Source organism: Alternaria viburni, assembly GCF_023758015.1.
Source record: "Alternaria viburni strain BMP 2772 chromosome Unknown scaffold_3, whole genome shotgun sequence".
NCBI classification, from domain to species: domain Eukaryota; kingdom Fungi; phylum Ascomycota; class Dothideomycetes; order Pleosporales; family Pleosporaceae; genus Alternaria; species Alternaria viburni.
The window spans coordinates 185,023-208,580 of NW_026055772.1; the positions used below are offsets into that span (position 1 = coordinate 185,023).

Here is a 23,558-nt window from a genome sequence, read left to right on the forward strand (position 1 = left end):
TGGAATCCATCCTTATGAAGAGACTGATCGAAGGAGTGTGTTTACGATGCTATACTAGATCTCTGTCATCTGATCAACCTCCCCGTCATGTTGCGTTCTACTTGGAGCCATAGTGCACGCTGTCCAAGTGTAGAGAGACGCGTTTCATGTGGTACGCGATATGGGAAACGACGTCTCCCGCTCTTATCATCTACAAAACCACTCCGGTACCGGCTCTATCGGACCACCTTATCTTTGCCAGTTGGGGTCCTCAGCCTGAAGGGCACGAGCAATAGCCTCGTCGTCAGCCTCCTCAGGGTTGATGCCAATACGTGCCTCCTCGCCAGTGAGAGCAATGGAGCCCTGCTGTCTACCAGTCATGCAGCAAGAGTAGAACAAGCTAGCCCACAGGAAGACCCTAAGAAAGCAATTCTGTCAGTACAAACACTCCTTGCATCGGAAGATGATGACCTACCAGTTGAAGAAGTTCAACCAAAGCAACAGTCCCTGCCATGTGTTGATCTTGATTCCGCTAATCCACAGCCCCCGCTCTCCAGCAAAGTGTGCATCTCCCTTCGCCGGTGTACTAGCGATATGTCCGATGAAGCCTATGATCGACATGCCAATCGCAGCCGCCAACTTGAAGCACTGGTACTTGATATATCTCTGCTTGGAGAGGGTGCCAGCGACGGCGCGCCTCTGTTCTCGGCGGACGAGGTAGACGGTAGTGATGGAGGTCAGGAGGGGCGTGTAGAGGAGGCTCAACGTGAAGAACTTGCGCTCCGATGGGATTACGAGGGTGAAGAAGGCGGCGACCACGGCGAGGACTGCGACCCCCATTTGGCAGTTTTGGATGATGCGCAAGCGGGGAGAAGCATCGCGAGGGAGGACTGAGAAGGGCCCGAAGCTTGTGGGTAGGTTCATGGACGGCATCTTGGTAGAAGATACGCCGTTACTTTCGTGGTGGTAAGAGATGTGAGGGCGCAGATGTAAGCACACGATGCGGGCCTTGCAGCGTTCTTTATCGTGGGGCTGGCAGCTTCACCGGTTGCGCCTCAGGGACAACGGGATGCATACCCCTGCCAGCCACAGACCTCAGAATCCCAAATTTGGCATCTTTCTATACTCAAATTCGCGCGCCCTGGTGGGGAGGTGGCGCGCGATTGGGCCGGGTGCCTGGAACTGGGGCGCGCGATACCGCAAGCGTGTCGCGTAGTTTAGGCGGCCAGCCTGGCGTAGGCGGACGTCGTGTCAAGCTGTCAGCACGCGATCTGGTTTTTGGCGAGCGAGGCTAGGAGCGTGTAGGTGTTGAGATATTGAATATGTAGCCCAGCGGTTGTCAAGACGGTGGTGAGAGATGCAAGCCATTCGCTGTTTGGAAACTGGGTATGTCCTGGGCCGTCAGCACTGCGCTCAAACTCGAATAATGCAATGAAGGTGTCAGCCGGCTTTGAGCCATCGCCATCACTCGAGTTGTTGAACTGGACGTTGTCGTAAGACTTGCTCGTCGTTCCTACTCTTGTAATATCTGCATTTACTTTTGCAATCTGAGTATGCGTTGTTTCCGCTAACACGCCATGCTCTTTGCGCCTGAGGCAGTCATCAATACGAGAGATTGGATCATCGGTAGCATTAGCGACCTCAAACACCAGCATCAAAAGCCACCCGTTGTCGCTGGTCGCATGATCGGGTTTCGAGATCGATGAGGATTTTGACCAGATCCTCTCGCACGCGAAGCGGCTCATCTGCGCCAGACATGGCATGAACTGAACTGTCCTCTTCGTCGGGTGGTTGAGCGCATGCAGGTACTCGGCAGATGCGAGATCTTGGACGCGTGAAGTCTCGTACAGGGCTAGATAGTTATCCAGGCCATCGCTTGGTTTATGTGCGCGGTAACGGCGCGCGCGTTGGAAGCCCGGGAGGCATACGCGCTCGGGGAGGTGCTCGTTAGTCCACCAATCGTTCAGCGCATCTGGATCAACTGTGGCAGAGTCAACAGATCCCCATAGGATGAGGATACCGTTAGTCGTTTGCGACGCGGTTGAGGGAGATGCCATCTCATGCTAAGGCGAGTTGGGCATGCGGGGTTCACGACGCTGGCCAGCCTTGGGTTGCTGATAATACAACTAGCCGCAATTCCAGTTTGATACGAATTGTGCGTATGTCGCAAGATGGCTCAGAAGACTCAAAGGGATTTCTTTGCCCAGGCTGGTGTTATTGCACGCGTGCAGTGCTGCTCTTATCGGACCTTACGGTGATTATCATGTGGGGCAGCTGCCGGTTGTTCCTGCAGTTCTCCGCACAACGATCATCACGCGTCTCTCCCTTTCACCAAACTGCCCTTGTCCAACATGCCCAGGGGGTGACAAAACGCTCTTCACCATGCGACAAAATCTGAAAAAGCCGATGATCGGCAATCCGCACGTTCGTCCGATGGTCGCGGCCTGAAACTGGTTTTCCCAAGCCTCGGCCGGCGAGAATAACGTCTCAGTTTCTGCCGGTGCCATGAAATTCTCGAAGGCTATGCGCTTCGCCACGGCGCCGCGCATCGCCAGATGACCTGCTCCTCGAATCGCGCAGCAGCTTTTACGGCCGAGGGGATTATAATCTCGCTCACTTGCTTCCGAAAATCGATAACGCTCGCGCCAAAGGGATCGCTGCCTCCTAAGCGTACACCGAATCGGTAGAAGACTGCCTTTACAAACAAACCGGAACGAACAATCCCTTGCTCTGGATCCGCGATCTTCGCGCGTGGGAACCGGTGAACAACGTCTGGGAACCATGTCAAACTCTTGTCAAATTCATCTACCGGCACTATGAGCATGACAACGCACCCTATACCTGCTAGGTTTGCAAAATTAATTGGCTGGATAGCTCCGCTGGATGGCATTGTCTAATTTCCCACAAGATAACCCACACGGCTAACGCAGATCGACACTAGCATTCAGCCTGTCTGCGGCAACTAGCCGAACAAGCCTTGCTACCAAGGTCAGGGGAAAATATTAAGTAGCAATGCGCCTCCTCGTACGGGCGTCTGCACGCCGTCAAGCCTCAGCTCCTCGTATCGTCAGTCGTTTTTGCGACCACACACTCATTTATACCCAATCCAGTCATTCTTTGTACTTGCGCAACTCCGACCGTTATACCCTAATCTAATCCTTGTTTTTTACGAGACCCACCAAACCCACCATGCGTCAATCCATTGCTATCCTCTCCATCCTGGCAAGCGCGGCTTGTGCTGAAGACGTCGTCAGCTTCTTTTTCCCTGGTGGTACGTCACTCTAGTCCGAGGAACACCGCAGATCAAAGGCTAACAAGCGTAGGCTACGACGGCATCGACCCTGTCGCAACCATCAACACCGCCAACCCCTCCACTACCGAGTTCCACATCGCATGCCCCACGGGCGTCGACGATAGCGAGTGCGGCTGGGGCCCAGGCCTCGATGTCACCATCCTCTCGCAAACGCGCTTCCAAGCCCAAATGTCTACCGATACGATATCCATGAGCCTCGGATGCGACTACAACGAGAAGGCAGTCGAGATGACTTGCACGGTGAACCAGCTTGGTGGCAATGACGATACGGGCGGCAAACCCATCACTGCGACACTCTCCAGCGATGACGTGCAGTTCCTTTCTGCGACCGTCGTTGCTGGAAACAGCCTCTTGACTCCTGCCGCAAGTGCCGCGACCAGCATGACTGCCTCAGCGCAAGCTGGCAGCACTATTGCTACTACTATGAGGAGTGCTAGCACGGGCGCGATGACACCCAGTGGATCTATCATGCCGACTAGCACCATGGCTTCCGCTTCAGCGTCTACACCTGCTGCCAGTGGATCTGGATCGGCGTCCGCGTCTCTGCCTGAGAGCACCGGTGCCGCTCACAAGTACGGCATTGAGGGCTCGGCGCTGCTAGCCCTTGCTGGTGCTGCTGCGCTGAACTTCTGGTGAAGGCGCCAATGAGTAGTTGGTAGATGATAAATAAACGTTAAAGAAGAGTATCATTGGCAACAAAGACGCGATTTATCAATTCGTCAGAACCCAACCGCGACCAATGTGTCAATTTGTGGCTTGCTAACTACGATCTTCAAGACATCCCGTTACCTCTAATCATCGAGTTGAAAATTTTTGTTTGTTGATAGACGACCAGTACTCACTGGGTGACAGCCCGGCTCAGACCGCCACACAGTCCACACGTCCTGCCCAGTCACGGCATCCCTAGTCCGAACATTTTCCAGCACAACCGTAGCAGGCACAGGCCCATCGATCAACCGATGCAGCTCAACAACACGCAACCTATCGAGGCGATAACCCAAAGCACAACCGCAAATCTTCTCCGCAAACTTGAAAGCCAACGCGTCAGCTGGCTGAAAGACTATACGTTCCATCGTGTGGGGGGGTCTTTTCCTTGTAAGCAAGTACGCTGAGGAGTTGAAACGAAGCGTGTGTAGACTTTCGAGCCTTCTGCACAAGTACCTGAGCTTCTTTGCATTCGCACGTTGTGACCTTCCTAATGGATCGACATTGTCATTGCATTCCCAGAGGATAGTCAGGTCTGTGATGAGCGCGATGTCTTCCTTGAGGAAATTTGCAAATGGGTGCCGCCCGTTGTAGTCCAGGGTCAGATGTGTGAGACTGCTCATGTTGATACATAACCAATCAAGGTTGGTAGACAAAGTCAGACTTTTTGTAGTCGTCATGCCCAAACCTTGACTTAGCCGACGAATGCCAGTTTCTTCCTCTCGCCTGAGAAACCAGCCAAGGTTTCCATACACGTTGTTAAAACTAGGAGCTGCTTTGGCGTAGATCTCGACGGCGCGCAGTTGAGGCAAAGACGCCAATATCAAACTAGCGACCATGAGTTCGCTCGGGCAGGAGAGGCTCTGTATCCATCGCGCGTGACCTGCGCCGGATCGCTGGGAGCCATCGGGAAGAGTATACACAATGTTGGCCATCTTTGCTGCTAAACTTCCTGGCTCATGGTCCGACGACTCGCTCAGGTATTGCAACGGCCGTATAGGTACACCTTGCCATAACCATATCGCTAGATTGTCCACATTTTTCACAAGATCAGGGCGCTCGATGACTGTACGCAAGAAATGCAGCATCGGTGATGCATAAAAGCCGTCGTACGACGGTTCGCGGTCTTGTAATTGGCGCGGTAGCGATACATTTTTGAACAAGAATTCTTGCGCTATGGGTGCAAGCCGCTTGCATGTCAATGCTAGATTCACTAGTGGTTGCGTGCTTTCTCTATGTTTCTGCCGTGTCTCTGTGGCACTCGGAGGAAGTGTAGCTGTCGGCGGATCTTTGGGATGGAGAGGAAGCCAAGTGGGCGAACCGTAGCCAGCGTCTTTGTCGATTTTCACGTCGGGTTCTAGGTAGCTGGCAATCTGGAGGAGGAGCTCGTTGGGTAGGTCGAGAAGTGAGGGTTTGCTAATCATGGACATGTTGGTTTCGGATGCCTAGGTATGGTGATCAGGACTCCTTGAGCTTGTGACGTGAACGAGGCATGATCGAATTATAAGCGGTTCACGGAGATTGTACGTATGAAGGTCGTAATAAGACAAAAGAGGTGTTCATGATTCACAATGCCAATTACAAAAAAACACTGTTCAAGATCGTTCTGGTGCATTCGTACTACATGTCGAACTATATGAATCTCATTCTCGCACTGTAAGAGTCAACATTCTAGTTCAGCTGCCTACTCTTGCTTCGTGCTCCTTCCAGAAGCTATGCACTTTGGATACTTCCTCTTGCCCGCGCATTCGCAGTTAGGACGACAAAAGTCGCCACAGTCAGGTACGCAAATATGTCTAAGAACCCAAAGCTCATGATGACGCTAAATCCCAACACAGCATACGCCAGCCGTCCGTACACTAGAAACTTTAACATATTCCTACTGGACCTTGGAAAGTGTGTTTCGTATGTCAAACGAGTGAACGCAAAGCCTGCAATTATGAAGAAAACGGCAGGTGCGACATCCTCGCCAGAACGCGCGCCAGAACGCGAGCGGTCATAGATTGCATGTCCAGTTGCAATGTCGCATAAGAGTCTTAACTCAGGGAATCGTTCCATCACACCGTACGAGTATGTGCCATACGCAACGTGCAAAGCTGGATCGTGGATAGCGACGTATGAGGGAGGTGTATTCCCGAATCGCTGATAAGCCAGGCAGAAGACCGCGATAGGAGCGACGATGGTGAATATGGGAAGGGTGATGTATAGAAAGGCGCGCGAGGCTTCGTCGTGCACGATAATGATGAATACGTCGAACCATGTCAGTACCTCGCCGTTGTACATTTTGATCTCGCTGCTCGATGCATCCATCTCTTCGACGCCGAACGGGGTCCACCCGAGTTTGCGGTCGTGCCACTGGAACCAGGGTGTTCGACATACCCTGCCGAGAAGAGCAGTGGTTTTGGTCCGAGGGAATAGTGGAAGGAGCTTCTGGCGACACAGGAGACATTGTTCTACATCGTTGGTGGCGCGTCGGTAGGTCTCGAAACAGTGCTGGCCAACAATGTGTCCGCATGGTAGCCTTATGGGTAGGCATTCGGGTCTTGGGTCACTTCCCTCCTCCTCGTCGTCTTCTTGGCTAAAGTACGTGCGCAGACATATCCAGCAGTCTTGTTCGATGAGATCCGCCGGATTGACGTAGGTAAACTGGTAAGCGTATCGTGTACTGAACAGAACATGAGAGAGTGACTTTTCCAGGGTACTCATTGTGGAAAGTAAGATACGAGAGAGTGGTAGAGTATGGGGGCCGCAACGAAAACGACAACCAGTTTACCGATATTGACTAACATATTTGCGGAGCCGATCTTCACGCATTTGAGCATGTTGAAGATGTGGTCTACAAGGACTTCCATTCGATCGGAACGGGTGCTTCAGAGTGGTGATTCAATTGTCGTAGTCGAAGGTAGCAAGTCATGGAAGGTGTATATCCTTGGAATTCGATCGTCGACTAGTATTATATGGGGATATTGACGCCAGGGTACGCTGTTGACGCGAGTGCAGCTTCGTTAGGCGCTCCCAAGTCCTCCAGATCCGGTGAAGGAGCGGTAAATGGCTTGAAATGTGCGCTCATATGAGGTGTATTGTAGCCCACTGATGTGGCAGTCGAGGTAGAGTCAGTGTTATGATCCCGGCGAAGGACGAGTGCAAGGATGTAATTAAAAGTGTCCGCTGACCACAATTCGCGCACGTGGCCTGACACGGTACAACTCGGGCGAGAGGTCCGTAGAGTTTAGCAAGTTCCATAGTGAATCGCGTTACGATTGTGCAACTGCCAAAAGCTCTTTCCTCTCTCACCACCAGAAGCCTACCCGATGCAGTTAGCGTGGCTCGAGCGTGGCTCAAGGCCACAAGCAACATTAAACAATCCAGCCTTTTACACAATCAAAACCAACAGATCTGTACTTCCGGAATAGATTCAACTCACAACCCGCCGCCATGTCGCAATTCAGGACCGCGATACTGCGACTTCCCGATGAGCTCCTGCTCAGTATCACTGGCGGAGTCGAAATCGTAGACCTCCACGCTCTCTCGCTCACTTGCCGTCGTATACGTCCAATAGCACAGGAAGGTCTTATCAAGCGAGCGACTGTCGAGCCCGCAAACCTGTGGAAGCTGAACGCGATGTTGCAAATACACCCAGATCTGGTCGCGTCCTTCACCCATCTTCGTCTCGGACCAATGACGATGGACGTTGCGCGTGATTCATACCGAAAACACTACACCGCATGGAAAATCAGCAGGGGTTGCTATGAGCAAGGCACGACAGACGCGGAAAGATCGACAGTATGCTTTTTCGAGAGCATGACCGTTCTCTTAACTCTTGCGCATAGTCTGAAGGCTACATCCTTCAGTGGGATGTCAGGCACCATCTTCGATGAAGTCAACGACGCATATAATTCGTTCATCTGTCACAACAAGCCTGCAACCATATCAACGCATCGACCAATCCGACAAGGGAGATCGGATCTTCAAGCGCGACTCGAGGAGATCACTGTCGAAGTTAGTCTTGTCAGTGAATATATGCACAACAGTCTGATCATGGGCCTGGACCCGGTAGACTTTTCAAGTCTCAAGCGGCTGGTGATCCCATACCAATACCTGTTCGACAAGCTATGCATCCACGACAGGGCTACGTTCGGACATCGCATTCGTGACCCAGCAACGGCTGAGCTTCGCCACGTACTCCCTTCATCCCTCGAGTCTCTCCGCACGAGCATTAGCCATGAGAATTTATGGCCAGGCACACAGTGGCTCGACAATCTGATAGCTGATGATGTCAACTTTCCAAGATTGCGCGAAGTCCAGCTGCTGTATCCGTATAACATCGTCTCCATGGGCTGGCATTATAGATCCATTCACTACTCCAACAACAAGGAGTTCCCGGCTGCGCTTCGGAGATGGCGGGCATCGCGTGTTAGCCTAACCACCGCTTTTGGCACTACTAAATTCCGCGAGATAGGATGGGAGGCACCGAGCGGTAACCTGACTACCGCCTGGAATACTAGGAAACTTTACGCGGACGCGAGACAGCCAGAAAGGCATTATACACCCGGTGATCTCATCCCTGTCATCGAGAAGTGTCTGGCCACTACACATGATCAGCTAGAGAAGGAACCTGAGATGATGGCAGCACTTGGCTATGTGCTAAGGTCTCCTTGATGGCGCCGTCTTCGACAGTATCACGGGGCTGTCTAATAAGTGGGCCTGATACGTGAAGTATTAGTTGGAAGGGGTTATTGCGACAATTCGATATGGAATGACGACCTGAGTCTGTGAAAATGGGTGACAGCAGACACGTAAGGTGGGCCTTGTCCAATGAAGCTGCGGTGGACTCGAAAAGCAGATCATTTAGCAAAAACAAAAAGACGGATAAAAAAAAGCTAAGGTTAATGTGAGGATTGTTGCAGTGATGTAGTGTCAGGCGTCGTGTTGGTGTTGTGAAGAAGCGATGGGTTGCTCACCCCCGTCTGCTGTTGCGCACGCGCCCTGACATCATTACCGGTCCCACTCGCTCCATCCCTCCTGCCTCCCCCTCGCCATCTTCTGCCTTCTGGCCCCCCACGATATCAAAATCTAGACCTTCTGGCTATTTCAGACGCCTGCCCCCGATACCCGCGCAGACGATCTCACGAAGCCTATTCCAGCTGCCAGCTTCACATATGACGACATGTTCGCGATGCTGCGCAGGGGGCTGTGTGGCCGCACGCGCTTGAGCTGAGGCGCACCCCTTCACGGCCACGAGACGCGACAGGGGCTCAGCAGCGCAATTGTCGCTCTGATGGTCTAGATTCCCGTGCGACGCACTCGATATGACGTCGGTCGAAGCTTTGAATATACCGAAATGTCGGACAGAGCTGCAGTGCTCTAACGGGCTCGCATACTATAGGGCTGCAGACGGATAGAGGGCGCATCCACGGGTCCAGACCGCCATCGTCGTAACCGCAGGACCTGATATGATGTCGTTGTGGTGTGTATAACGTCGATCAGGCTCACTTGTGCGCAAGGCATCTACCTTACGACGTGCTTGTCGTGCCAGAGAGGGTGAGATGAGGGAGGTGGAGAGTTTATGATCTCGATGGGAGAGATCTGGACTCTTCAGACCATGGTTACGTCGCTGACGACGGCGTTGGGTATACTGCGCGATGCGCTGACATTCAGTATACAAAGGACAAGCACTGTACACTGACATGAAGAAAGCTATCACCACATCTACAGATACCACATATCCAGACCCTCACTACACAATCAGTCTCACACCAGTCTTCTCACGTCCACATGCGCGAACCAAGACACACGTCAACATCGATCGAACCGAACGAGCAAATCCCCCAGAGCCTGCCTCTGAACGCCGACCTTAGTATTACAATGACACTTGAGAGCCAACCCCGGCGCTCTACAAAGAAGTACCGCGCGGTCAAGCGGCCTGACGGTATCATTGTCGAGCATCCTCGGTATCGACCAGCAGGCACGTCGCAGAAGCCCACAAGAAATCCCGAACGGAACTTGGTCTCAGTAGATCATGTCGGTACACAACGAAAGTACACACAAGGAGCAGGTCCGAACAGTATGGAGCACGACCTCATGGGTATAGGCATGGGCATGGGCATCTCTGTTCGCGCCGTGCCCGTCGATGCTATGGGCAGTGACAACTGCACTAGACGGGGGAGAGGGAGGGGAGGATACAACGAGGTTGCGCGCGAGCTCACACCTGCTCACATCATGGCAATCGGGTGCAAACAGCAGTGCTATGCCGACTTTAATCCGATGGCTCGCTTCCTTAGCGAGCAAGGGCCCTGGAGTCCTCACTCTTCTCGAGAAGATGCAGGAAAAGACCATGGATCCTACTCAGCTGCAGCTTCCTCAGTGCCAGGATCAAAAAGGAAGGTGCTGTGGTGACTATCGGATCCACCCTCTCGGGCTCTCGTCTATGCAAGCCATTGCAGACGAGGTATATTATCCGGTGGCCGTGTGCTTGGTGTGTCTCGTTTAGACACTTCCAATCGGAAACCGAGTGCCGAACCGATGGCCGATGGTTGTATGAGTTGTGGCTGGAATTCCGGGAATCACGACTGCAGGACGGGCCGGGAATGTACGGACCAGCGGCAAGCGACCACACATCTGCATCTTTCCAGACAAACGCCAGTAGTGATACGAGCGAGCATGCTGATTGTGTCGCCACTGAGTATATCAGCCAGTTCGTAACCCTGTTACTGTTTCACTCTAACACTCGCTTGATATTGCCATGCGCAGCTCCACTACCACGCTTGCCGCAGCACCGATGAGATATGAACCATGATGCGCCTGGCGTCGCCAATCCTGCAGCAGTACTTTTCTGGAATTCAAGCTCCACATAAGAGCTAGGCCGCGCTTGTTTTGCGACTGCATTCATTATGTATATCAGGGTTGCCCTCCACCCCTTCTCAGCGCGGCGAAACCCAAGAAGTTCATAAACCCCTGTGCTACTCACTACAGTCACTGGTCGCTCATTTCCCCCAGCAAGATGGCGGTACTTGATGTCCTCCAACGGTTTTCAAATATCAACCCCCTCTTCTTCGCAATAGTCGGGCTAGCCTTGACAGCGTGCGCTATAGGCGCACTATCCTACTCGCATCGCGTCCCTAAGAATGCGCCACCTCAAGTCAAAGACGATCTTCCAGTCGTCGGAGCTCTAGGTTTCTGGACCCGAAGATGGGAATGGTGGAGCGAGCGACGCGACCAGTCCAAGACGGGAACATTCTCTTTCCATGCTGGGTCGAACATGATTGTTGCGCTTTCAGGAGACAAAGGGCGCCAGCTGTTCTTCGAGTCGAAAGATCTGGGCTTCACCGAAGGATATGCTGTGTTGTTCGGTAACTCGCCCAAAGTTTCCAGGACCATTACCGCCGAGGACAATAATCTCAGCTTCAGCGCCATGTTCCATCGCCGTCTTAACTTCTTCTTGAAGAACGACCAATTCCGTCGCAAGCTGCCTATCTTGATATCCGACACAAAGCAAGCTCTCGAAGCCATCAAGAATGAGCCCAGCGGCCGCACCAATCCCTTCGAGAGCCTGTACCGGATCGTCTTCCGCCTCACCATCCGCATGGTGGGCGCTACTGAGATTGCCGAAGACCCTCAGATGCTAGAGGAGGTTCTAAAGATGTTTGAGACGATCGAAAGCAGCTCTACCGCTACGTCAGTCTTGTTCCCAAAGCTCCCTTCACCGGCTCTCTTGAAACGGAACTGGGCAGGAGCGCAACTCTATATGATGATCGACAAAATCATCAAGAAGCGTGCGGCAAGCGACGAGAAGCACGATGATGCGCTGCAGTACTTGCTGGATCAGGGTGATCGCGCCGAGAGAGTCTCTCAGTTCGTCATTGGAGCGTTGTTCGCTGGTCTACTCAACAGCGGTATCAATGTAGCCTGGGTGAGTACTTTTAAGCCCCCTTATACCTTACATCGATAGAATGTAAGCTAATATCAACTAGGTTATGTCCTATCTAGCGACCTCACCCGAGTGGCTCGCCAAAGCGAACAACGAGGTCCGCAGCAATGCGGCGAGGTACGCTAAGAACCCGAACGCACCCTTGCTCCAGCAGCTCGACGACATACCTATAGAGGCATGGGAAGGCGAATTCCCAGTCATCGACATGTGTCTGCGAGACTCCCTGCGTCTGAACCTGCTCGGCACAGCCTTCAGGCGGAACATTAGCGGCAAGAACATACCCACGGGCAACGGCGACGAAGTCATACCACCCGGCGCATTCGTCACATACGCCCCGGGCGACATACACTACGATCCAGAGATCTATCCCGACCCACAGAAGTGGGATCCGGCTCGATACATGCCAGATCGTGCGGAAGACAAGAAGAAGGCAGCACATGGCTTCCTTGGCTGGGGGTCAGGACGGCATCCGTGTTTGGGCATGCGCTTTGCGAAACTCGAGCAAAATGTTATCACGGCGTACTTTATTGCTACCTTTGACTTCAAACTTGAAGACGAGAGTGGCAACGTGCTTACTGTCGCCCCTTTGGTTGACCCTAATTGGCATTCTGCGCATAAGCCCAAGGAGCTGCAATTTCTTAGGGTTATAACGAAGGAGATGTAGGTGGTATAAAGTCGGTAATTTGATGGATCAATGTGTTTTGGAAAGAGTACATCTCATCGCCACTGTCGGTCTTGGGCATGTGAGCCCTGTCTTTTAGTGAAGAAGTAACATGACGCAGGGATGCGACGCGATACTGCAGTATTTGGCAAGGTTTGAAGCGACACGAATTGAATATCCTTATACCCAAATGTGCGCGTAGCTATCGTTTCTTATCTTAGTAGGGCATGCGTGTCAATGGAAAGAGCATTGGAACGAGTCACCTGCTTGTATACTAGCGGCTTGGCGCGGACGTGTCACACCCTCCTTGCACCTCAGTCAACGAGCAGCCACGGTACACATGTTGCGCTATACACTTTCTTTACCTTTAAGCTACGAGGCGAAGAGATTCTTTCACAGTCTAGGGAGGTCTTTCAAGTAATACCCCACTACATTCACTCGATTACGTCACCCGATAACTGACCATATGCAGGTACCGCGGTAGCCGCCCTTGTGACTGACCCACAGTACTCACATGCGCCAATGGATATTTGCCAGAATACCAGTATACCAGCGCGATAATCTGCGCTTCAACTCAACCACCCAAACCACATCTCACTTTCTTCATACCGCGATGGCGCCGATGACGCCACTCAGCTCTAGTCCCAGGAAGCGACGCGTAGCGAGTCCCGCAAACGGAGTCAAGACACCACCTCTCTCACGGGAAGCCGCGATACCAGAATTCAGCCCCGAGGACTCCCAAGATGGCGGCCAGCACGATACGTCTGCGCTGTTGGACGAAGTCGACACCCACCTTGTCCAAAACAACGGAATGCTGCGCCTCCCATCCGAACTCCTTGAAATGGTAGCTTCCAACATGCTCGGCACTACGCACATCTGTAATTTTGGACTGGTTAACAAACGTCTTGGAGAAATTGTTCAAAAGACCATCGTGCGAGAGCTAATCGTGTCGGGGAGGAACATCAAAGGCTTCTTGCGAATGCTTAGCTATCAGCCGGAACTCCTTAGCAAGGTACTCAGTATCAATCTTGGGGATTTCGGGTGCAGTCACCACGTAGGCTGTTTCTGCGCGAATGGAAACAGTCTCGACCTGGACACACTGGAAGGTCTTGGCGCAGCCATCTCTACGACTACTGGACATACCCTGGACTGGAGCCGGGTTTGGGAAAGCAACGCCTCAGTCGGTACCATATGGAAGAAGGAACCAGCGCTTTACCTTAATCTTCTCGCGATATCGTGTCCCACCATCAAATCGGTGACTGTTCAGCTACCGGAAGTGAGGCCATTTTTCTCCAGCCAACCGCCACGTTCGCTTCAGCGGGCACCTCTAGCCTTTCCAGCGCTAAATCTTGAGATGCTACCCGGTGCCCCATTCCAAGGACCAGCGTTACCACTGTTCCAGGCCAAGCTCGAAGCTCTCACAATCGCGGAGAACACCAGATGGAAAGGGCCGCCCACCATCGAGGTTCTTGAGTCGCACGATGCCAAATGGAGGAGTATGGGGTCGCACATAATCACACTGGCGAATTTCGCAAGACTGAAGCGGCTTGATATACCCATGGGCATTCTTGGGCGCCCCGACGACATAGTCTTCTCTCTTGCGGCCAAACCTATTGCAGCACGTGTGAATGATGCGCTTCCGGCTAAAAAGACTTTAGCAGAGGCACGTTCCAAAGTCATACCACTCACTATCCAACGCCTTCACTTGCGCTCGTGTAACAAATGGACGTTTGCCCTTTTGCAAAGAATAAACGAAATCCCCGTGGGCGACCTGAGACTCAAGTACGTTGAGCTATCTTTCAACACGCCGTGTAAACAACTCATAATACTTTGCAACGCTTTCGATCTGGGTCGGCTGGATTACCTTGACCTACTTACAAGCCTCGGTCGCAAAGGCATTAAAGTGACCTTTCATAGTGGGTCCCAAGAGGTCTCCGGCGACATGCGCAAAGAACTCGAGGCGTTTTATCGTTTACGGCCTCTCGAAATATGGCGCTGCTCGGGAACATCTGCGCCATTCTCCGAGTGGGCTTCAGAAGCAAGCAGACAGCCTCAACTGGCCTTTGGCGTCAGGGTGTTCTTACGCCACGCTGACCACCACTCGCAACTCCTGAACAGCCCCACATTTGATTTGAGGTTGTGGATACAGAGTGCATTCTTTCATGGTATCAGGAGCAGCAAGTGGGATCCGCAGCTTCAAGAACCAAACAAGAAGCAAGCGACAATCGACCCTAGCGGATGGGCTGACAGGGCTCTGGGGAAGCGTGCGTTCAGGCGACGGCTTTCGCCATTACTGAGTGAGTTTGGTATTGGTGCGATACTGACATAAGACTAACGCGCATGGCAGATCTGGACACTTTCCAGTTCACTCTCCGCTTCGAGCAGAAACTTGCGCCCCTCGCTAAAGAGACTCTATTCCTTGGTGCAAGCTTTACCACCACGGAGAGTACGAATGCACAGTCTCCGGAACAATACAGAGACTCGACCAAGAAATCGTGTGCGAAAGAAGAGCAGACAAAGCGGTCCAAGAAAGCCGAATTCACCGAGCCTGCATCATGCATTACCGGTAAGGCGCAGGGCTTGGACGAGGACATAGAACGTCTGCAGCTGGAATCTGTCAATATCCCCATGGCCGCAGAGTTCAGTGAGACACTGTGGGCTAGCGTTGCCTGGAAGATACTGCTGCAACCGAAGAAAAGGTTATGCTACAAGGACTGTTCAGAATGTCTGGGTGGTACGTAATGAATAGATAAAGATGGACAGTATACGCCATGAGCTAGGTTTCTCGGCCGACCTGTCTCTGCATATGTTCAGGGTGGATTATGAATCTGTGAAAGACTTTACATAGTATTTGCAGTAGTCTGGGAAGAGCAGTAGGCATGAGATGGGAAGTCATCAGCTGCATCTGCTCCCTACAAAGATCGGACGTGAAAGACACAAACACGTGACACAACCGTGCGCTTCTTCCAAACTTCCAAAATTTGGTCACCCCGCACTCGATGTGACCCATTCCTTACGATAGCGCAAGCTCATGCTTATATTCTAGCAGCTTGTTATCCGTCGATGACACCCTATCGCTGCCTGTGCGCCAGTCAACCACTCATCACCGCTGCCTAATTAGACATCTCAGCCTCGCGCCTACCCCACCATATCACCGCCCGCACGACCCTTGCTTCAGCCCGAACTTCTCTAGCTTGCCCATCATGTCCCGACCATCCGGATTCTCGCATTCACCTCGCACACCTAAGACCATCGGTGATCTTCCCGAAGAATTACTTCTCAACATCGGCGCACAGTTCACGACTTTGAGTCGCAACCGGGATCTTGCAAGTCTTGCGCTCGTATCCAAGAGATGGCGGCCTGTCGCGCAAGAATGGTTACTCAAAGAACCAAGGTTCAATCTCGCATTCATCGATCGGTACATGTCAGAACTGGGCTACCGGTCGCACCTGCTCGGCCAGGTCAAGAGCTTGGAGATCTGGAGTAAGAGTGAAGGCAGGACAACCAGAACCCAACATACTACTCGCACTGGGGTACAAGTATATCTCACCCAACCCAAGTACAATGCGCTACCTGCTCCGGATTACATAAGGCAGGACGCTGAGTTTCTGGAAGCATGTGGGGTCATGATCAATCACTTCGCTACCAACAAGCGACATGCAAAGGATTGGCTAGAGGCCATCAGAGATGATATCGTCCCTGCATTATTCGCCGTCCTTATCTGTGCTCTACCCAATCTACGCGAGTTGAAGCTCGGCGATACATGGCTCATGGACTTTCCTCTCTTCGCGAGTACACGGTCTGCATCCGCTCGCGCAAGCTATACACTACCATACGAGTGGAAGCACAAGTTCTTGCTTGGAGCGCTGACAGCCAAGTTACCGCATTTGACAGTGCTTGAGATACCGAGCGACATGACAGCGATAAGGTACTCCCACAGCGTGACTACGGTCTTCGACCTCCGCCGCTTCGAGAGCCTGAGGGAAGTCGGTCTGACTATGAAGGCGATACAAGGCCATGGAATCATACGACAAGGACTGCCAATTACGGATCCGGCGGAGATCTTCCCAAAGACGCTGGAAGTCCTGCGCATCAGCGAGGCGACGCACATCACAGCCAACTTCCTGAATACGCTGTGTCTCGCTAAGAAAAAGCTCCACCTACCCAGCCTCACGCGCATAGAAGCCTATCATATGGAACATCTAGACAACACCAGATTCAGCGCCGAACTGGACAACTGTCTAGATCCAATCGACGATGTACGCAAAATATGTCGCGACGCCGAGATTGCGGTGTATCTCTACTTCCCGCCGTGGACTATGTCGACATGGGAGTCGAAGGGTGGTACGCCGTGGCGATTGAAGACCGAGCCGGATGTGCTACATCGTGCGGAGTACGTGTGCTGGAAGAAAGCGATGGGACCTTTTGGCGTGCATCAGGATCCGATGGATAGGGTGGAGGTTGAGTGGGATGCTGATGGAGATGCGGTTATGGTCTAGAGTGTTGTTGGATCGGTGTTTATGGTGACGGATGATGTGTGGTAATGCGTAGCTACTGTTGCTGCTGCTCGCGGTCTTTCTGCTTGGATAGGGTCATCTTGCAGTGGGAACAAGCAGTCTCGCTCGCATGTAAAGAGCTGGCATAACATGATTCGATCTGAATAGACTTCCGAACCGCGATGGCAATATGGTTGCGTGCAATAGCTGCGAAGTGGATCAGAAATGTTGCGTGACGCTTGCCCTTCCCCTATCTTTGTCTATGCCGAATCAGGTGTAGCCTGTCCCAAATTGCGGCCCTGGAGGCCTAATGTCCCGCGGGGCCGAATTCACAGCTCTGTTTCTGCCTGATTTGAGGACACACACACATTGGTTTGTCACGAGCAACGGAGGAAAGAATCGCACACCCATTGGTGCGCTTGTCAAGTAGAGAAAGCGCTTGGAAATACCAACTTCTGTGCGAGCTGATCACGATCCCCACAGTCAGACCTGAAAATACATTTCCACTTCCATCCTCCACCACTACGATCAAATGGCACCAGCGCGGAGAAATTGGTGCGACTCCGATGACTCCGACGACTCCATGGCTCAGTATTTTGATTACCTGCGCATCGATCCGTCCTCATCACCAACGCGAAAACCAGATGACAGCCGTCTTCTGCGTTTACCCAACGAGCTGCTGTTGCGAATAGTAGGATACCTTACGCCTACCAAGCGTCTACTCATGAGCCAAGGGTACGGTGATCGCACCTATGACCGTACATACGGGGAATACCCAGAAGTGGCACCAGAAACTGAGCAGGCGCGTTGGAGGCATGGGGCAGAAGTTCAGAGTATACTTTTCACGAGTCTGACATGCAAGCGGCTGCTCCCTATAGCCCAAGCCATTTTGTATTGCGACGTCTCCCTGCCTCAGCCATACCGCTCGTATTTGCTGAAGAAGAGGGCCCCTTCTTTCTTGGCGCCCTTTCTACGTACGATAACCCATCGTCCAGAACTTGGCATCCGTGTGCGCAGCCTGGCTGTTTGGTTCTGGAACAAGTCGCCAGCTTGGATTCCAAAAGACTACGAAAAAGACAGGCTCTGCGATTGTGGTAGCTGTGAAAAGAATCTGGGTAACATTGCTGAGTCACTCCAGCTATCGGTTGAGGAGAAGAAGTCACTCATGAAGGATTTCATATCTCCTTCAGAGGCCGCAGTGTGCGGCCTCATTCTCGCGGCACTTCCCAAACTTCAGACCGCGGAACTGTACACAAGACGTTCTTTTGCGGAATCTCAAAATCCCAAACATTACTTCTGGGATTCAGCGTTCGACCTCACACCTCTAAAACAGGGTTTGTCACCCGCCAGGATATCGTCACTCGCACTTTCCACTGGGTTTGAAGGTCTCGGCGCGATTCCTTATCTCACTCTCACCAACCTCACTCTCGAGTACGATAGAAGTACAGCATTTCCAACAGTGCACGAAGGCTGCTGGGTTAACGTCAATACCCTCAAAGTTATAGTCACAAGCGGACTCTTGTGGGGCGGAGGAAGGTTTGCACAGAACCTACTAGCCCTCATGAAGAGTATCCCCAATCTGCGGATCCTCGAAGTCGAGTCTGGTCCAACCCTGAACCATTACCCTATCCTGGCGGGTGTGAATACCCTCGCGATTCATCAAGCGGATCATGATACTCTGGTCTCACTAGATGATTATCTCAAGGGCAAATTCGCGCCTCTGAAGGATTTACGACGCCTAGAGGTGCATTGGCGCGGCGATTTGGCCCCGCCTGATCACATAGTGGTGAACTTTCCGAAGATGGCGAAGAGAGCAGGAATTCCGATTGTCACTCTAGCTGATGGTGAGATCTGTGAGATCTTCGAATGAGTACTGAAACTGTCTTAGGCGAAGAGCTTCAGTGGGTTACTGCCCCAGAAACAGGACTGAGTCCAACGAATTCTAACGTCAAAAATCACTACAGCAGAAGGCCCTCGTGAACCATTAGCAAAACATTAGTTCTAGACAGTGTATTGTATCTATCAAAGTCTGAATGAGCGACGTGTTAAACAGCAAAACTACATATAGATACAAACATTACCTCGATAGTCCCTTCTCCTCAGTAAAGAACGAATGCCCAGCTTTTAAACCACTCTTGTCCGCTTCGCCATTGCAACACATTTACTTAAGAACCTGGAGCCTGTACACAGTGGTGATTACCAATGCAATGCGTGCAGCATAGCCTCGTCTCACCCGGAGGCGCACTCGTCCCGCAAGGAGACCAAGCGGGCAAGCACTGCGAAGGCGGCGGCGGCGTGCAAAATGTCAGCTCCAAGTCCGTCTCAGCCCCACAGACCTTAATCTGACTACCCGCGGGTGGCTCGCCTGAAGCCCATACAATGCTTTCGCAGGTAGCATCCGTTGGCTTGAGTGTCAAGGACTTTCCGGCAAACCCGTCACCGAAGATGTCGCTCATATCGTACCAGACCTGATTGACGTCGAGATTGTAGGCGAAGATGGTCTGGCTGACGTTGGGCTTGGAGATTCCGCCTTCGATGGGGGAGATCTTGAGGGCGATGCCACCAGATTTGGAATCAGTGCGAAAGGGCTCGCTGTACGATGATTCGGGGTAGATGATGTTCTGGTCGCTCATGCTGCTGCCAACAGACCAGAGGTAGATTGGATCGGTGCAGTGGTTGGTTACGATGGCGCGACCGGCGCCATTGACGCATGCGACCAGTGCAGTGACGGTAAGTGCGTTGAAGAGCATTTTGAAGAATGATGCCGATTGAAGACCGAGTTTAAGATTGAAGGTGGACTGTTGTAGTAAGGACGACTGTGACAGCTCTCTTATACTATTACTACACTCCACGCACAATGTGGCCGTGACTGATCCTCGTATCTGCAACAACCCTTTCGCTACTTTTGTCTACATCCCACGAGGATCATTACACCGGTGCGACCGAGTAACCGACAGCAAACGAAGTTCTTCGTTAGAGTATTGGTGGCGATCATTCATGATTGGCCAGCTATTTTCGGCCTCCAATGATGCGCGCCGGCATGCGGATACCAATCACATGGTCCCACGTCTGGAGGTACGCTTATTGGTGTCAGCTGAGGTATTCTCACGCTACGTGAGGCGTACCAGCCGTTCGGGTATAGGTTTTGTACACTAAGACAGCTCGTATATTACGGTAAGCTAGAACACAATGGCGTGTAGCAGTGACCGGATAGCGGGTACCAGTGGGAGAGAGCGGGGAAGTGAAACCATATCGCTCTCTTCGTATCATGAGTATAGAATGAGATGTTGGATATACGAGCGTTACACGTTGGCTGTTGCAGAGCTTCTTGCCTGGACTTGGCGAGAATGAAATGACATCGCTCAGCTGAGCTGGAGACCTCGTCACACTGGTGTATATTAACTTTACGATACTCATGGTATCTCATTGACACTGTTGACCGCCTTGGTTGGCGTAGCGTTCATAGCTTCACGCTTCTTCCTGCTCATCTCGTAGACCGTTTTCCTCAAACGGTTGATACTACCCAGTGGCTGATGTGCTACCAGTCCATCCCATGGGTTCAGTTTCATCATGTCCTCCCAGAAGACTCTTCGTTGGGCGCTCAACGCATCCTGAGGTGGGAATTCAATTGTTGCGATGGTCTGATATGGCGCAGTAGCTTCGTCCCATACCACTGAGCCGTCTTCGGTCGGGTGATGAGCAGGTGAAGTACCGAGCTGAATCTGCACTTGACATCAGCAAAAGCGACAACAATTAGGCGTTGTCGAGACGGACTTTGAACTCGTATTTGGCGCCATTATCAGCAAAGTACTCCAACAGCCAATCGCGAAGTGCCTCTCGCGAGTCACTACCTTTGACTTTCTCCTCTCGTTGCTTCATATCGTCGAGTACTGGGAAGAGCGCCATGTGGCCATACCATTCGCCAAAACGAAATGCACTCTGAGTGTAGAACGAGTGGCTGATTATGTTTGTATTCGGGAGCATACCTAGCGCAATGAGTCAAGACGAATATCATTCAGAAACAGCACGTAGCCTACCAGGCGCACTTTGCTTGATAGCATCTGTCCTTAGTTTTGTCGCTGCGGCCAGCTTCAAGGGACTGTCAAAGTACTTCTCCCTCAGTTCCATGATCTCAAGACAAGTATCGATATCGGTCAACTCGATCGACGGAGCGTTATTGAAGAACACATCCTGCGTACTGGCCTCAGGGTCAGAGCTTTGGAGCTGCTCACCCTGCACACCGAATACTCGCATTCCCAGACCGCGAGGCCCTGGCTGCTGGTCTGCTTGAAGAAAGACAGGTTCATTAGCATATCGTGCCGCGACATCGTAGATCTTGCCGGGTGTCTTGAAAAGGCCTTGTTGTAGGTGGGCCGGCAGGTCCGAAAGCACGGTCATTTTGCCTTTGACAATACCCTGCGTCTTGACGTGCGTCGCTCGAAAAGCATGTCGATGCTGATCGAAGTTGTGCTGCTGCATCCTGTTCATCGTCTCTCCAATCTTCCTAGCGGTCTCATCTTCATTGGGTTTTGGCGTCTCCACACCCGGCGCATCCCAGCGAAGGTAGGAGTCGTTTGGCGGAGCTGAAGAAAGAGCGCGCTTTGCGCTATCGTACACATTAGAAAGCGACATCTCAAAATCTGGTAATCAAAGAATGCCCAGGGCCAAGGGTTGGCTTTGCATGGGTCTGAGTCGCGATCGTGAATGCTGCACTAGCCGTAGCCGCGACGTCATAGATGCATCATCACCGCGGAGGTCCCCAGGGCTCCACAGAACGCGGATGGACGCTAAACATGGTAAAGTTCGGGGGATGGGCAATATTGGCATGGTGAAAAGTTCCAGGATGGCTGTAACAGTTGCGTCTGGTGGTCTGTGAGGCTCAAGCATCGACGGGCGGCAAGACCTCCTTCGCTCGACCTGTGCTGAGATCAGCGCGCGCTAAACCCAACTCGGCTTCAGGCATGCTCATGCAGGCTTGGAAAAGGCATGACACCTTGACTTTCTCGCTTGGCATCGAGCCAAATCGCATCGAAGGAATGCCAAATTGACGTCAAGCAATATGGCATTTGCTTTGCTGTCAACGGCCATCCCCCGTCGTCGATAAGACACCATGTCCCCGTCGCGCCCATCATCCTCGCATCCCGAATCAACGACTTCGTTGGTCTCAGGCACCTCCTCTACCGACAAGATGACAGCCCGTGCCAGACCCATCAAACGGCGCCCCCGGCCCGCGCAACGAGAAGACTACAACCCCACATATTTGCCATGGAAGAAGCGCTTAGATCACTTTACTTGGTCGTGGTTTGAGTGCACTATGTCTACCGGCGCCATTGCGACACTTCTCGGGCAGCAGCCATACAGCTTCCACGGATTAAAGACCATTGGGAAGATATTCTTCATCTTGGATATCGTTCTGTTCCTTGCGTTTAGCGCATGCATCACCTACCGTTTCATCCACAACCGTGGATCCCTTAAGCTCAGTCTGCACCACCCACACGAAAGCTTCTTCTTCGGCGCATTCTTCGTATCCATCGCACTCATCATCTACTGCATCGAGCTGTACGGAGTGCCATCTTCAGGACCATGGCTCATCAAGACATTGGAAATACTCTTCTGGTTATACGCGGCCATCGTCATCTTGGTCGCTGTCTTCCAATACCACGTCATTTTCGACCGACGTGAGCTTCCTGTTACCGACGCAATGCCCGCTTGGATCCTGCCAGTATACCCCTTCCTTGTCCTTGGAGTTCTGGGTGGTACATTATTGAAGAGTCAGCCACCTGGGCCTGGCTTCAACATCTTCGTCGGCAGCGTTACCTTTCAGGGCTTGGGCTGGACTATCGCGTTCCTAATGTTGACCCTCTACTTCACGCGCTTGGTCAACAGCAATCTCCCCGAGATACCCAAACGCCCCGGCATGTATGTGGCTGTTGGTCCGGCTGCATACACTGCGAACGCATGCATTTCGCTTGGTATGCAGGCACCAAAGCACGTCCCAGAACATCTGCTGGGCATTACATCCTTCCCGGTTGGTGATGCTTTCAAGGCTTTTGGAGTTATCGTGGGAATCTTCTTGTGGCTAATCTCCTTCTGGTTCTCCGCCATCGCCACCATCAGCATTGTCATCAGTGCTAAGGAGTCACACTTCACCTTGAATCATTGGGGATTCATCTTCCCAAACGCTGGCATGACCATCGCCCTCATCTACATCGCCAACGCACTGGACAGTCCAGGCATTAAGGGCGTGTGCAGCGCAATGACCATTGTTTTGGTGATGCTGTGGATCTGGGTGGCGGTACTCAATGTGAAAGGTGTGCTACAGAAGAAGGTCTTGTGGCCCGGTATGGATGAAGACATGGAGGACATTGAAGGGCACGGCCACAAGCCGGGCTCAGATCAAGAAGACGGAGATGGGCAAGTGTAGAAAGCTGTTACCATTCTCAGCGATATATGTATTTAACGAATTGTGTAATGATT

The 23,558-nt window shown here is 52.3% G+C and overlaps 12 protein-coding genes across 12 annotated transcripts; 7 read left to right on the forward strand and 5 right to left on the reverse strand.

Moving 5' to 3' along the window:
• Positions 1-228: 228 nt before the first annotated feature.
• On the reverse strand, positions 229-912 carry J4E79_001702 (uncharacterized protein; the record flags this gene model as incomplete). The annotated part of the gene is made up of 2 exons (XM_049350610.1): positions 229-397; positions 455-912. 2 exons carry the CDS (start codon positions 910-912, stop codon positions 229-231), a joined length of 627 nt encoding a protein of 208 aa, XP_049214449.1.
• A 326-nt stretch (positions 913-1,238) lies between these two features.
• J4E79_001703 (uncharacterized protein) lies at positions 1,239-2,036 on the reverse strand (the record flags this gene model as incomplete). The annotated part of the gene is made up of 1 exon (XM_049350611.1): positions 1,239-2,036. One exon carries the CDS (start codon positions 2,034-2,036, stop codon positions 1,239-1,241), a length of 798 nt encoding a protein of 265 aa, XP_049214450.1.
• A 1,132-nt stretch (positions 2,037-3,168) lies between these two features.
• Positions 3,169-3,928, forward strand: J4E79_001704 (uncharacterized protein; the record flags this gene model as incomplete). Its single annotated transcript, XM_049350612.1, has 2 exons — positions 3,169-3,250; positions 3,303-3,928. 2 exons carry the CDS (start codon positions 3,169-3,171, stop codon positions 3,926-3,928), a joined length of 708 nt encoding a protein of 235 aa, XP_049214451.1.
• A 408-nt stretch (positions 3,929-4,336) lies between these two features.
• J4E79_001705 (uncharacterized protein) lies at positions 4,337-5,427 on the reverse strand (the record flags this gene model as incomplete). The annotated part of the gene is made up of 2 exons (XM_049350613.1): positions 4,337-4,400; positions 4,454-5,427. The coding sequence occupies 2 exons, from the start codon at positions 5,425-5,427 to the stop codon at positions 4,337-4,339; spliced, it is 1,038 nt and encodes a 345-aa protein (XP_049214452.1).
• Positions 5,428-7,432: 2,005 nt separating this feature from the next.
• J4E79_001706 (uncharacterized protein) lies at positions 7,433-8,656 on the forward strand (the record flags this gene model as incomplete). The annotated part of the gene is given in 2 exon segments (XM_049350614.1): positions 7,433-7,541; positions 7,557-8,656. 2 exon segments carry the CDS (start codon positions 7,433-7,435, stop codon positions 8,654-8,656), a joined length of 1,209 nt encoding a protein of 402 aa, XP_049214453.1.
• A 1,116-nt stretch (positions 8,657-9,772) lies between these two features.
• J4E79_001707 (uncharacterized protein) lies at positions 9,773-10,393 on the forward strand (the record flags this gene model as incomplete). Its single annotated transcript, XM_049350615.1, has 2 exons — positions 9,773-10,022; positions 10,053-10,393. The coding sequence occupies 2 exons, from the start codon at positions 9,773-9,775 to the stop codon at positions 10,391-10,393; spliced, it is 591 nt and encodes a 196-aa protein (XP_049214454.1).
• A 604-nt stretch (positions 10,394-10,997) lies between these two features.
• Positions 10,998-12,588, forward strand: J4E79_001708 (uncharacterized protein; the record flags this gene model as incomplete). The annotated part of the gene is made up of 2 exons (XM_049350616.1): positions 10,998-11,906; positions 11,968-12,588. 2 exons carry the CDS (start codon positions 10,998-11,000, stop codon positions 12,586-12,588), a joined length of 1,530 nt encoding a protein of 509 aa, XP_049214455.1.
• Positions 12,589-13,198: 610 nt separating this feature from the next.
• J4E79_001709 (uncharacterized protein) lies at positions 13,199-15,327 on the forward strand (the record flags this gene model as incomplete). The annotated part of the gene is made up of 2 exons (XM_049350617.1): positions 13,199-14,849; positions 14,933-15,327. The coding sequence occupies 2 exons, from the start codon at positions 13,199-13,201 to the stop codon at positions 15,325-15,327; spliced, it is 2,046 nt and encodes a 681-aa protein (XP_049214456.1).
• A 461-nt stretch (positions 15,328-15,788) lies between these two features.
• On the forward strand, positions 15,789-17,084 carry J4E79_001710 (uncharacterized protein; the record flags this gene model as incomplete). Its single annotated transcript, XM_049350618.1, has 1 exon — positions 15,789-17,084. The coding sequence occupies one exon, from the start codon at positions 15,789-15,791 to the stop codon at positions 17,082-17,084; it is 1,296 nt and encodes a 431-aa protein (XP_049214457.1).
• Positions 17,085-19,242: 2,158 nt separating this feature from the next.
• Positions 19,243-19,831, reverse strand: J4E79_001711 (uncharacterized protein; the record flags this gene model as incomplete). The annotated part of the gene is made up of 2 exons (XM_049350619.1): positions 19,243-19,254; positions 19,418-19,831. The coding sequence occupies 2 exons, from the start codon at positions 19,829-19,831 to the stop codon at positions 19,243-19,245; spliced, it is 426 nt and encodes a 141-aa protein (XP_049214458.1).
• A 663-nt stretch (positions 19,832-20,494) lies between these two features.
• Positions 20,495-21,713, reverse strand: J4E79_001712 (uncharacterized protein; the record flags this gene model as incomplete). Its single annotated transcript, XM_049350620.1, has 3 exons — positions 20,495-20,803; positions 20,856-21,067; positions 21,119-21,713. 3 exons carry the CDS (start codon positions 21,711-21,713, stop codon positions 20,495-20,497), a joined length of 1,116 nt encoding a protein of 371 aa, XP_049214459.1.
• A 478-nt stretch (positions 21,714-22,191) lies between these two features.
• J4E79_001713 (uncharacterized protein) lies at positions 22,192-23,505 on the forward strand (the record flags this gene model as incomplete). The annotated part of the gene is made up of 1 exon (XM_049350621.1): positions 22,192-23,505. The coding sequence occupies one exon, from the start codon at positions 22,192-22,194 to the stop codon at positions 23,503-23,505; it is 1,314 nt and encodes a 437-aa protein (XP_049214460.1).
• Positions 23,506-23,558: the final 53 nt, after the last annotated feature.